Source organism: Thermobia domestica, chromosome 18, assembly GCF_964235325.1.
Source record: "Thermobia domestica chromosome 18, izTheDome1.hap1.1, whole genome shotgun sequence".
Lineage (NCBI taxonomy): Eukaryota > Metazoa > Arthropoda > Insecta > Zygentoma > Lepismatidae > Thermobia > Thermobia domestica.
The window spans coordinates 12,953,798-12,968,812 of NC_137471.1; the positions used below are offsets into that span (position 1 = coordinate 12,953,798).

Consider the following 15,015-nt stretch of genomic DNA (forward strand, 5'->3'; position numbering starts at 1 on the left):
ACCTTTATCTCATAATTCTGAATAGAGATGTTTGGATGTGAAAGAAAAAGTATACTAGAATATAAGAAAAGAAAGGTAAATTACATGATACCCTTTGCAATTTTTAACTATATTTTCACCTATCTAGGACGTCTCTAAAAAGTTCAGACTTCTAGACCTCCTTTTCGCTCTCTTATGTGTCCTTTAACTAATTTCTACAGTTACTTAGTGAATCACATATACATATATTACAGATGACGTATCTCTTTCTCTTCTCTCTACATCATGTCTGGAGATGAATGTTTTGACAATAGGTTACAAACACGATTTTAAAAATTAATACGATCTGCGATATCAGTGATACATATTGTGGTGTTTAACTTAACATATAAAACAATAAATAGAAAAACTGAGAATACGAATCTTTTCGTGCACTGATGCTTCAATAACAGTGAACTGATGCTTCAAATCTGTGTCTTTACTCCCTTCACCTATGTTAATTCCCTAGTCAAAATAAAAACTCTTCAAAATTAATCACAAATTCTTATACAACCATCCCTTCCTTGGAGTACTGCGCGGTCACATACCCGTCACTGCGATGTAAAGGCACTTATGGCGACGAGGATACATATAAAACTAAGCCAGGGGCGGGTGCAGGCTGAATATTTGGGGGGCGCAATCGTTCGAAGTCAAAACAAGTTAAGAGTGTATTGCAAATAATAATAATAATACTAATAATAATAATAATAATAATAATAATAATAATAATAATAATAATAATAATAATAATAATAATAATAATAATAATAAGGGTGAAATAAATGTAGAAAAGGAGAAGTATCTCTTCTGTAGAATTAACTTATTTAGAAATTGATACTGATGGATTACAGATAATAATAACATACTATAATAATAAGTAATAGTAGAATAATAAAAACATATTAAAAAATCTATTCTGGGGGGGGGGAACAATCGCCCCTAAACTAAGCAAATGTATTATTTAAATACTAGTTAAAATGCCCGTTCCTCGCACAGGGATAATAGATTTATAGAAAGTATTTGAACCCCTTCCCCTTGTAGGCTACATATAAGAAGGATCTGAACTAAAAGTGGTATCGAGTGTGTCACTATTCATCTCACATATCCCCAAAACTATGCATTGGTCACTAATATAAGCTGTTTTCGGTCATTTTTACATCTCAACCTTCAGCTACACCGTTAACGAAAATCTGTTAAAAACATGGATTGGGGCAAGGTACACTCGTGTACCAAAAATAATCGGTGCAGCAGTCTAGGAGTTAAATTTCAAACATCGTTACGTATATTTTTATTCATTTAAAAACCTTCAGAGTGATAATATATATATATATATATATATATATATATATATATATATATATATATATATATATATATATATATATATATATATATATATATATATATATATAGACATATATAGATATAGATAGATAGATATGGTCTTGGTTCGGCCAACGTAGGGCAAAGTTTATACCTATTCCTATTATTTTTCTTTTTCTTTTTTTTTTTTTAAGATAAACGCGTGGTCTTTCGGTATCTAAAGGTTCAGATCGAGATAGTAAAAAGAAAAGGACGTTAAAAAGTATACTCCAGCGGGTGGCTCACCTGAACTCCCTCGTGGCTAAGCGGTGCGCGCTTTTTGGTTTGGGAGACCTGAATTCGATTCCCTGCGAGTGCTCATGTAGTTCGGATCCCACGTTAAACTGTAGGTCCACGGGACGCTAAATCAACAAATCTAATTAAAAACCGATGTTTACCTGGCGTAATTGAGGAAAGACCTGTAGAAACCTAACTCAGGATCGCCGCAGGACTTGAACCTACAACTTCTTGAATGTAAAGGCAACTCACTACATCGGAGACGAGAGAATAGCAGACATAATCTAAAGTGTCTAGTTTTCATGAAACGACATATCTAAAGTTTTAACAGCCTCAACAAACACGGCATAATTATCAGCAAATATATATAGCTAACCAGTTAGTGTTATATAAACAGGTAAGTTGAAAACGTAAAAAATAAAATGAAGAGAATATTGGAGAACTATCAGGGCCCAAAAATTTAATTCAAACTATTGATTCACTTGAATATCAGAGAGGCTGTGCCTACAAGGCATACATTTTTTTTTACCAAGTTATCAAAATCTTGAAAGTAAGGTCCACTTATATTTGCAGAATGGAATTAGTTAAAACTATTGTAGGGATACCCAGATCCTCAAAACAATTATTGGTTCGCTTAATAGTATTTTGTAGATACATATATAGAATGTGATTCTTTATTATTATTATTATTATTATTATTTTACGTTCTTTATCGCCACTAGAATTATGTTTTTTTTTTTTTTTTAAAAAAAAAAGGGGGGAAAGCTACTAAAAATTCTCAACCATACGCGTCAAGAGGGGCCAGGCACACTCTAAAATATCTCCCCCACCCGAAAATATTACGTGGCATAAGAGTAAAGTTTACCACCGATTATGCAAAACGATGCTGGTCTCATTCGTATTTTGTATATTTGATACGGACTTAGTTCATCTTCCCCGCACTGTTTCTGCCTACGGCTCCCATATCTGGATGTCATAAATCACTGCTACATTATGATAGCGAATGTAAATTCTTCAATTGAAAGGTACTTTTTCAGAACTAAGGAGAAATACCTCCCTACCCCCTATTCTCTAGCAAAACCTAGTTCCCCAATGTCTGTAACTGACGACATAATTTAAATTCTTTTCCCATTAAGAAGGGTGAGAATAAACTTCGATAATAAATAATAACAAAAACAATTTACATTTCAGTATCGCATCATATTATCAGTGATTCAGTCCTGAGCAAAAAAATATTTTATTGAGAGTCCAAAAGGTAGTTAAAAAAAAAAATAAAAAAAAAAAATAAAACTTGTTACATAAAACGTGATCTCAAAATTTAATTTACTGCACCGGAACAGGCACGTAGCTAAGGGAGAGTCCGGACTCCCCTTCTCCCGGAGTCCCCCCTTCGAGACCAGAAATGAGAAAAATAAGAATGAAACAAAATGAAATGAGAAAAAGAAGGATCAGCGTTAAAATAAACTATGGGAAGCTTTTGGTTACTCTTTCTTATGAGGAGATTTGTATTACTTGCAATACATGGTGGCGAGATATCCTGGAAGAGCCAGGGAATTTGAAATTTCTAGAAAAGTTACGGAATTCTCAGAATTTCTGCTACTAGTCAGGGAAATTTCAAGCTTCCAAAAGTATAGTGCCGTTGTGCAACAGCATGGACATTTTTTATCATAAATTTTCGTCATCACATCCTTGCAGTATCAAACATGTTATTTGAAAAACTATTTTCTACTGCCCCTTTAACCTGTCATTTGGAACCGACAGTAGTTGACGGAATAATAAAAACAAAAATTTATGTGGAAAGTTCTGCTAACATTTGATTCAACAGTGAAAGAAACGCAGATATTGTAAAATATTTTACAAGACATTATTGAGTATGTACTTTTTATAATACTGATTATGTACCTTTTATAATACTTGAGGTCATAATGAAAGGAAAATTGTTATATTTGAATAAACAGAGGAAGGACGTAAATATTGTATAATATTTTTCAATGCGTTTTTTATTATTATTTTACTCGAGATTTCTTCGTAGTTTCTTATTAAAATACTTACGAACATATCCTCACTTTATTGTCCTATCAAACCAATATATATTGATAGTAAAGTAGTTTAGATTGATCGAGCTCCTGGGCCTTCAGAATTTCATGTCATGCCCCCCCCCCCTTTCCCCTGCTCTTTAAGAAATCCTGGCTAAACGAACCAATATGTGTTCCAGTAAAATAGTTTATAATGATAAGGCCCCTGGTGTGATGACCACGGTATTTCATATCACGCCCCTCCCCGTCACGAAATCCTGGCTACGTGCCTGACCGGAAGATACCACAAATTCAGTACGCATGGATGAAAGTTGTTATTTCGTTTTCTTCAATTCAACAGCAAGAATTTATCAAACATCTGCCCAATTCTCCATCCATATTATATTTTAAGCACTGCAAGAATAAATAAATAAAAATAAAACAGACAAGCATCCTACCAATTGGTCTAGTGACTAGCGCATTAAGTTTTTGTCCACGTGGCTCTGAGTTCGATTCCCGACGGGAGAGAATTGAACGCATTACACTGGTTCAGATTCAATCCTAAACTGTAGTTTCCCAGTCTCGTACAGCTTGAAAAAAAGGGGAGACTAAACCTCAATAAAACAGCGTTTGTAATTTATTGAATAGTCGCCCCGAGAAGAGTATACGTAATTCCATTCAAAATGGTGAAACTCTTCTCAGTAAAGTATCTGAAAGTCTACGAGAAAACATTTAATCTCACGAACACTTACGTCTACTGATCAATATTTGTGACAATAGTTTTAGTTTAGCATTCTTTTTACCAGCGAGGCCATATGGGATGTGGAACAACTTAACGTGGGTTCCAACACCGCATGTGCTCCAGCTGCGACCCGACTCTGGATCTCCCACACCGAAGGCGCATACATTCGTGTTAATGTTGTACTGACTATCAAACACCAACACTAAAATAGCATTACAGTGTCGCATCGAAACTCAGCGTTTCAGTCTTTACTTCGGTCTTTACTTCTTTCAGGTGTTCTTTACTTCGTTTAATAAAATTTAGTCGAAAAAAAAAAGTTACCAGAGAATATAGCAAACTTATTAAATATGAATTACTTGCTCATGACCGGTAGTGCAGAAGGCCCAGGTTCGATTCCTGGTGGTAGTTTCTATGATTCGGTCCTCACGCTAAGTTGCATGTAAGTCCATGTCTCGTATAGCCTTGCTGCTGGAACTTCCATCCGAACCAGCTATTGATGTGTAGCTTCGATGTCATTGATTCTCAATAATGATTAATCTTTACCAAACACGACTTGGTACAATATTTACAAAATCCCACAGCTACAACTTTATGAGAAAAAAAAAATGTGTTCAAGATCGAGAACATTAGAAAAGGTTTCTTTTACTCCCACAGTAAAGAAGTCCAAACTACAGGTAAAAGACTGCTCTTTTTCCAGTGAAAAAAATCCTGTGGAGCGGGATCAGGGGCGGATCCATGACCGACTTCTGGGTGTGTGTGGTGGGTTTATCATACCGCTACTTAGAGCTACTTTTAACAGCATCAAACTCCATTATATTATATATATATATATATATAGAAAGTTATCCCTTCTGGGGGGGGGGGCGATCTCTCTCCTGGATCCGCCACTGAGCGGGATAGGCGTTTCTTCCATGAAGTCCTACATGGCATCGAAGCTTTAAGCAGGAATATTTCCAGAGCCCAGCGCTTACTCACCTTCAAATGTACTAAGGAACGAGCGTATACCTACCAAAAATTCCAGCATTATAGAAGTAACTGCATTCATGTAAGAAAGATCACTCCCGAGATATATTGTACAGCACTATGCAAATTATTGGGAATAGGTATCTCCCCATTAGCAAAACTCTTCACGAACTCAGTGGTAGAGCGTTCACTTCTGGATCATAGGGTTCTTGGTTCGATCCCAGCTGGTTGACAAAACATCGGTGCGTGGAATTTCTCGGGGTTCTCCGTTTCCTTCATTTCTCATCATCACCGTCTCCTTTGGCCTAACCGGCACAATCGTGGGACGTAAAACTTACAAGATTTCATTTCAATCAATTTTTCTTCACGAAGCCAATGCCAATCACAAACTTACCATGAACAAAATGTTTAAACAAAATTAGTACGTTGCTTGTTTTAAGTTTATGGAGGTAAAATCGAAATCCTTACAGAAGGGACATCACCATAAGTTCCACCACTGCTTTCATCGATGAGTGTACCATCACAGATCACCATCTCATTATAATAATAATAATAATAATAATAATAAAAAGAACTACGTATTTGATAAGAATTTTAAAGGTCGTTGAAAAAATGACAGTATGCAATGCAATTTCAGGCTTGTGGTACAGCGTTCACTTTTGTTACGTGGGGGTCCCTGGTTCGATCTCAGCTTGCACCAGTGAACCTTGTGGTGGACAAACATCGTGAGCTTGGGTTTTCTCGGGCTTTTCCCGTTTCCTCCCACATTCTTCATTCTACCATTTCATTCGTTTCTCATCATCAGTCTCCTTTAGCCAGCATAACCATGGGACTTAAAACACTTCATTTCAGTTATCATGTAGTACAATTTCAAGACCTGCTAAATTGTTTCTTCATGAGAGAGAAGAAATCGTGATACAAACCTGAATAAAAAACGAACGTAGTCTTCACAACCATGAAGTAAAATCTGACGAGCGTAAGCAAAATGTAGTCCGAATTTCACATCAAATACGTGTAAGTCTCAGTTTTCTTTTTTCTTATTTTTTATTGTAGAAATCAGGAACCATCATTATGAATTCCCAAGTTCAAAAATACTAAAATAACGCCTTAAAGATCAATTACATTTTAAAAATATTTTCTTACAATAGTGATCGCATTTATCAACACAACACAGACTAAGCAGGGGCGGCTCAGTGGTAGTGCATGAGATTCTCGGTTCGATCCCAGCTCGCGCCAAGTAAACATAGTGGCGGACAAACACCATGTGCGTGAGTTTTCTAGGGGTTCTCCCGTTTCGTCCCAGTTCTATTCATTTTTCACCATCACCGTCTCCTTTAGCCTAGCCGAAATAATCGAAGGAGTAAAACTTAAAAAAGATCTCATTTTATTCTTATCCAAAGTACTGAAATTTTACGTACACAAATTTTAGTATTGCTGTCTGATTTCTACAATAAATAAGAAAAAGCTAGTAACGATAAAATACCAGCAAAACCAAAATATACAATAGTAACCATCAATCAAACCTTTTTTTTCTCAAATAAAAACAATCATATAAATTTGTAAATCTTTAAATATATATTTTACTTTCTTTTTTTCTATGTACTTTTTTTCGACAAAAAAGAAAAAACATACAACATCTTTGTGAAATTTTTGTTTTCCTCATGAATTTCACCACAGTCTAACACATTTACAAGTATATACTCTAAATATAATGTACATTCAATCTCTATACATTTGTACAATTTAAAAAAAAATAATAATGAAAAATCACAGACAAAAAAGACATTTTCTACATATTTCTTTCCAACGATATATAGTCTAGTTATTTTTTTATATATAAAGAAGTTATTTCTGCTTCTTAAACAAAGCAAAAAATTATATATGATCAGATTCACAATGTTTATCCATACTATTTTCATGATTATTAAAAAAAAAAAAAAAAAGTTTTCTTAAAAATTGAATTCCATGATCAGTGTTGCAAACTCAAAGGACAAAATACTATAGATTCTTTTTTCATAGCAATGCACAACAATCAACCCATATGACAGAAAGGAAAAAAAACACTTTAAAAAATTCCAAGTAAACAAAATAATTGCAGGTACATATAGAATTAATAAACGTGTACATACACCAGTCTTTAAAAAATTCTACGTGCTGTAGTTTTATTTAATCTTGTAACAACCAAAAAAAAACGTTTCATTGAGATGGAGGTGAAAATGTATTTCGAAACTATCTTCAACAGTATTATCAACACGTATTTCTTTAAAAAATACAGTACATTTACTATTTATTAACTTTTTCCGTTAATATCGAGTGTTGTGAGAAAATCTTACTGTCTGTCACTTTAGCTAGTTATTTTTAACGACAAAATTGTATTATACATTTGATTAATTCAAATCCTAAAATGCAAAAAATAAATCCTGTTGTACTGGCTAATTATCTCAAAATGATTGCACTGCATTATATACTTTTTAAAAAAGTATAATGATAGTGTATCATATGTATTAAATTAATACTTCAAAGTAAAGATGGTAAAACAATCATAACAAAAAAGTTTGTGACCCTAATCATTTTTTTAAATTTTTTTTGAAAAAAAAAATTGCATTGAAATCTGAGATGCGTGATTGTTGCATAAAACAAAACTATCTGAAATTATATTAAAACAATGTTTGATTCTTATTTGGTATTTTAAAAATTTATTTAACACACACACGCACGCGCACACACAAGCAAAGAATCACACCTCTTTGGAATCCTTTTGGCAGATCTACCATATATATATTTCTCGTAACTAATGATTCGGGGAAGAAACAACCTCCCACTTAGGTATTCCAGTTGAAAAAAAAAAAAAGTACAACAATGCCAAAAGGAAAAACCGAAAATACTATATAGAAAACATTCAAAGTGCAAAGGGGTGCTGTATTTTAAATTTTACTATATTGCATGCCGTACCCTGCCGTTCTGCTGTTAATAAAACGCTAGCCTTTGGTTGATTCGGTTTTATCTATAACCTACAATATCAGAAAAAAGTCCTTGCAGCTTGGAATGTCACGCTCCCAACAAAAAAACGTTCCATGCTCGCTTCTACAGAACAAAATAACACGAGCCACAAGATGGTAATAACGCTCAACTGCTGTAGATTTCCCTCAAAAGGTGGTAGCATAAAACATCCGTCACATCACAAGACAAATATATCACATGAATATATATATATTCATCCTGCCCAATACTCATGATCGTACCTTCGAAAACAGTACACCATCATCAAATCGTGATCATCGTAGGTGCATGATGGGAACGCCCGCACTCATAGATGACTCACTTTTCTCCTCAGTCCATGGTCCCTGGTTCGAGACCCTAGAACACTTTTCTCAGCAGGATACCTGTCGGCTGTCTGAAGACGGGACCTTTTCTATGTGGCTGGGTGTCTGAAAGATACAAAAAATGGAAAAGACTCGTTAGTCACCTAGCAAAGCATATTGCACACAAAGCAAGAAATAATAATAATAATAATAACAAATTATTCCTTATTAATCCATAGACTAATGAAAACTGTTCAACTAAATGACAAACAGTCCCCTCCCCTCCATCTCCGAATATATTAAATACTCCGTATTGCTCTATAAACCGTACGCACTTATGTTCCAAAATCCATGGCTCTATTTTACTAAAAAACTTGGGTTTTCACTCTTGCTTACGTTAAGATTTTAAAATCCTCCAATGCAGGGAGTCTAACGATGCCGTTTGTCTGTCATTAGCGCATAATCGCGTTAATATAAAAATACTTCTTGAAGTATACAATAATAAACGATTAACACAAATCAAACATTATAGATTTTCGCTAAATCAAGACTCCTCAAAGTCTGGGGGGGCTTCGATTCATTCCCTGCCACCACTACATGTACTGGACAGAATTTTAACGGCCCAAGATACACGTGAATATGAAGATATCTGACTGAAAAAAAAAAATGGCAAAAGAGGGGCGTAAGCAAGTGTGACCTGCATTATGTAATGTGAGATTCAAAACACTTTTTATTATTATTATTATTATTTTATTTGTTCAAGTTCTATCGCACGCTAAACTTACAGTAATCAAGTACTACGAAGGGATCCGTGAACTGGCCACGAATGCGGTTGATAAAGTAAGGTAAAGCAAAGTAAGTATGCAACTATCCTGATGACTTAGGCCTGCCACAAGATAGATCCCGTGATTAATTTGTTTTTGTGAGAGAGGGAAAAAAAACGTCTGGTTGCCCTCAGGAAAAATCCGAGATTAGTGGCCTTTTACATAACTTTCTCATTCCCACAAGGCAAAAGAATAAATCAGATATTCTCTTCGACAATACAATTTGATTGATTTTCATATTTTGACTTGCGTTCGTTACAAAGAAACTTGTAACTATTATTAATTAAATAAAATACTACATTCACAATCAGTGGCGGCTAATGTTAGTGTTGCAGCGTTGCGCAACGACCAAAGTATTTCAAGAAAAAAATATTATTAGCAATAGTAGTAAAGAACAGAAAAAATACTTTCTAATACTCCCATATATACTTTAAATAACATATTTTTTACTTCTCTAACTGTCCGTTACGTTAATCCGTTTTAAAAAGCGAAAAACAATCCGTCACAGTCTCTAATTTAGATTGTGTTGCAGCGAGCATGCAACGACCAGATTCCTTCAGCGCTGGAATTGGAGCAAATGTTAAGTCTCCTTTCCCCTATCTCAGAAGTTAAAGGGTCTGGTCGTTGCAGTGCTTCTGCAACACAGCACGGTTTCCAGTGAACGAGGTTTTTCGCGCTAGATAAGCTTTCTGAATTTTATTTCACTAGCAATTAACACATGGAATTTGTTTTTATGCATTCATATTTTTATATTACGGTATTTATACTGAAGCAAATCAATATAATGACAATTAAAAAAAGTGATAGCAGAATTACAAAATAAAAAAGAAAATATATAGTAGAACAGAAATCAAATGAAAGTAGATCCGCATTTACTAGTTAATTCTTAGCTTATATAGATAATGAAAATTTCTTCTACAGTAATTTGTGAACCAAATATTAATAAGTCAATATTCTGAACCCCCCCCCCTTTGTGGATAGTATTTTAGTATATACATATTTCTTTTATAAAATAAGTATATTTTATACTCTTGATAGAACTGTATGGTGGGGAACGCCACATTGAATTTGGGACTAGTTAGCAATGCTCAGAGGCGTAGCCACGAAGGGGGTCCACCGGGTCCGGACCTCCCCAAAATTTCGAAACTCGACTAGCATTTGTAGACTTTCTTAACGAACTATACTTGTTTAACAGAGAAATGATTAATTTAATGTTTAACAGAGAGAAAGCTAAATATTTTATTTTACGCCTCATCATGTACTCTTTCTTTTCTTATAGAAATAATCGTTCTATCAGTTTTTCTAAAAATATAGGTGACAGTAATTAAGAATTACTTATCTTTTCGGGTACAGTAAAAGACAGGTTCGTTATTACGTAAACGTATTGGACCTTCCTCAAATACTTTGGACCCCTCCCAGCTAACATGTTGTTCCTATATCTGGCGGGTTTCAAGGTTGCTTTCCAGAACGTTGATAAACATTGTTTTGCCTCATGTGGAAGTATATTGTGTTCATCGTGCATTGCGTAACAACCAAGACGGATGATTTGGAATGTAGTTCTTTTTTTCTTTTACGCACAAGTGTGTGTGTGTGTGTGTGTGTGTGTGTGTTGGTATATGAATAGGGTTGCCAACTCTGTAAAATAAAAATAAAAAACGACACTTCCTCAAAATTCTCTGTGATACAGGTCTCAGCGTGAAGTATCTCTGTTCGGACCTATCCATGGAAAGGAAATGTACTATCGTGAACGAAACTGCATTAACACATATATTCTGTATGTCCTTAGAACATTCACTAATAAGCTTAATAGATACATTGTGCTATAAATGAGAAACTGAAATTGATCAATCTGCATTGATCAATTTATTGTATTTACCAGCAACTACCATTCCTTTAAAATTATCGAAACAGATGAACAAAAGTATAATAATCTTTACGTGACAATTTTGGATTTGGAAAATGAAATTCACTCTTTAAACACATAGTCTCTACTTTAACTATAGGAAATTGCTTTAAGAAGTCCTTTTCCACTCTTAATAAATGTATAAAATTCCTTGAAAGTAAATTTCAAATTTTGCCTGATACAGTCCCTGTCATCTCTAAAATTTTCTAAACAGGTGAACAACATATATTAATCGTTGATACATGGTGAAAGGTAACAGTTTTGAGTTTACAGAATGACAGCTACTTTTCAATATCTATACTTCGAACTAGATACAAATTTGAAAAAAAAAAAAACGGTTATAAAGGGGCTGGTGAGAAGTTTGTACCCGTCACCGGCTTTAATCAAAATAACATTAATTTTTCCGGCCAGACCAATGAAAAGCCGGCCAGTTTACAGCCCTATGTATGAATATGTGACATTCGCAATTCATATACTAGTATCTCTTTTGTATCAGCTGTTTTGGTTAGTAGTTATTAGATTTAATTTTATTGTGTGTGCTTTAACTCTGTACATAACCTACAAATTCTAAATGAATTGCATATCATGACTTCTGTAAATAACTTACAAAAAATTGCCCAGCTTTCAACTGAGGAAAAACTTACAATTAAGGCTTAGACAAAACAAAGTGCAATTCAGGAGAATGTTCGAAAAAAAAAAAAGGTTTAAGTTTACAGGACACCTTATGGCAGTAATGTTGTATGCACTAGGTACATTTCCACAATTTATTTGAAATTTTCCTAGATAAATTGTGAATAAAGCGTGTTCAATGTACATTTTTTTTATAACATTAATCTCTGCTACGAACTCTCTTCAGTCTACACTGAAGAGGAATTCGGATCACTGTCAGGGACTGAGTTTGCTAGAATGAATCGTTCGCAATAATCTAGAAAAAATATTTAGTGAATCTACAAAGCTTCTGAAATTAATATTAACTGTACCTATGGCGTCAGTAAAAGAAGAAAAGTTCTTTTTCACATCAAAAAGAATTGACACTTTCAAGAAATTGAATGTCCCAAGAAAGGTTATCACAATTGGTTATGCTTTCCATCGAAAAAGACCTGACAATAAGAATACTAGAGTTCAACCAGCATGTATTAGGCAGATTTGTTCCAATCAAAGAGAGAAGAATGAAGTTACTAATTAAATAAGGTGATTAATCGGATTAAATGTTCTGCATTTTTTATTTTAAAAAAATAAAACAATTTTTTATTTAATTTAACATGTCACATAGCATTTGCATCTAAATTTATGCTGATTAGTCAATGAGTCCACTTTATATCTTCTGTCTCCGATCGTTCGTACTGCAACACCCGAAACCACAAACCACCGGCCGCCACTGTTCACAATTATAAAACCGTTACAAAAATCCTTTAAAAGTACTCTTTCAAACAACAACAAAAAAGTTGACGTTTCTTCCCATAATGACACGTAAGCCATTCAAATAAGAGAACGCAAAAAGGAAAAATAGGTATTGTATGACCTCCCCTTACAAAGAAACATCTCGCCCTCTTCCCCTCCCCCTGACTTGCCTTTCACAGACAGTCTCTCCGTTCCTGGGTATTTCTTGGGCTTTTGTAACACGTGTGCATCCTAGGAGCTGAGTGGTAAAGCGACCAGGTGTTCAATTCAGCTCATACCGAAAGGAGACCAAACCCAAGGATCTTACGAAACCAAAAAGGAAGATCGTAGAAGAAAAATCTTGGAAAGCGCCAGGTGGCTGGCTAATCATACGGACATGACTGATTACTCTCGAATTCGCGAGAAAATGTATGGGAAAAGCCAATGTGGCAAGGAAGAACGTAATCACCTTAGAAAGCAATACGAAAATAAAATAATTCCACCAACACTGAACATTACCAAACTTTCAACCCCAAATAGCATAGTAAAATCTTACAACCAGGACAAATAAAATTTGAAGTAAAATTAAATATTCCGTACATAAAGATGAACTCCTACTTATAATGTAGGCCTACCAAGAACAAGTAACCAAATGTTTGTTTTTAAAACTCTAAGAGTGCTTATGATACATGAAAAGTAAACAACGCGAAAATTAAGTGTGATTAGTAAGAAACTATTTCCCGTATACTTTCTTCAAATCAGGATCTATTGGAGATGCCTCGATTACATTTCCTTCAATGTAAGCTCACATACATCCACCCATTTACGTTTCAATTTCAAAACAAAAATTTAAAAATCGCAATACATCCAAGTCAATACTTCATGTAGTCATTACACAGAGTTAGACCTGTCCAACATATTTAAAAACACTCAAAACACTTTTTTAACACTGTAAAGAAAAAAAATTTTGTTTCAGAAAAAGTTAACACGAACCTAACAATTCTGAACATAATTCACACAAGAAATTATTTGTTCCGATTAAAGGAATGCGCTAGAAATGACAAACCCTCTTTCATATGAATCCTACCAGCAATAGCCTGGGAATTACGTTTGATGGCATTCGCAAATATATAGCTGAAATATTACGAATTTCTCCCAATTCCCGTATATGATGTTCAAAATTCTTGATCTGATCGCGGGCCCACACACACAGAAACATTGTCCCTATGGAGTAAATTATCACTGCTAATAATCGGAAATATCGTCGTAAATTTTTCACAAACATGTATTCCCCTTCCATACTGTAATCACTTTTTTTTTTTTTTTTTTTAAGTGAAATCGCTAAGCTCCGTTTCTCAAAACACAAAAATTTAAAGAAAAATAAATAATAAAATTACTCACCGTGCTAATTCCTTCCTGTACTGAACACGTATTGGGAATTGTATTCGGTGCAATAACTCCAAGAGGTTGCCGTTGCGTTCCCGATGTAGGTGACGAGTGTCGAACTGGATGAGTTTCCAAAGCATACTGGAGATCGCAAATGTAATCGATAACATACTGAATAACTTCCAACTTCGATAACTTCCTGTTCTTTGGCATGAAGGGAACCAGTTCCTTCAACTTGGACAAGTACATCTGGATCTCTTCGTTCTCCAAATCCCTGTTTTTGGATTTGTGTACTTTTCCATCAGGCGATTTCACTCCGTTCAAAACATTAACACTCGATTCACAAACAGCCTTCATTTTTGCTATATTAACGAGTTCCTTTGATGTAAATGGAGCCCACAAATAAAAATCAACTTTTTCCTCAAAGTAGAGAAATAACTTCGCGCAGATCACTCCGCAACAACAGCTGAACTCGGAAAACAAGCTCTCACTGCTCTCAGACGATAACTGCACAACAATCACACTCGATCAAACTGCTACTACGCGTTAACAAACTCAGAGAATGTTACAGGAATAACGGCTGCGCGAGCATTTAAAGCCTCTCTTTCGCACGCTCCGCCTGAACATGTGACGTCAGCACGCCAGATGGTTTTCAGATGGCCAGTGGAATGAGCAGTAGGAGGAGTTACAATCGGGAAACCAATGGTACCACTTCAGAGCATTCACACCTGTCAATCACAACTGGTGGTGACAGCGATAATGGTGTCCTCTAGTGGCCCAAGAAGGAACTAAACATTAACGTTTTTTTTTTCTTTTTAGCTCTCTCTCCCCTTGGTCCCCGCAGACCAAAAGGCTAAAAACTCATCCATATGGGTGGGAATGC

General features: G+C 34.9%; 1 protein-coding gene across 1 annotated transcript; it reads right to left on the reverse strand.

Annotated features, from left to right (window-relative positions):
* Positions 1–6,889: 6,889 nt before the first annotated feature.
* On the reverse strand, positions 6,890–14,703 carry emc (Basic helix-loop-helix domain-containing extra-macrochaetae). Its single transcript, XM_081746327.1, has 2 exons — positions 14,148–14,703; positions 6,890–8,765 (listed from the first exon to the last, which is right to left on the reverse strand). Exons 1-2 carry the CDS (start codon positions 14,487–14,489, stop codon positions 8,709–8,711), a joined length of 399 nt encoding a protein of 132 aa, XP_081602453.1. The 5' UTR covers positions 14,490–14,703; the 3' UTR covers positions 6,890–8,708.
* Positions 14,704–15,015: the final 312 nt, after the last annotated feature.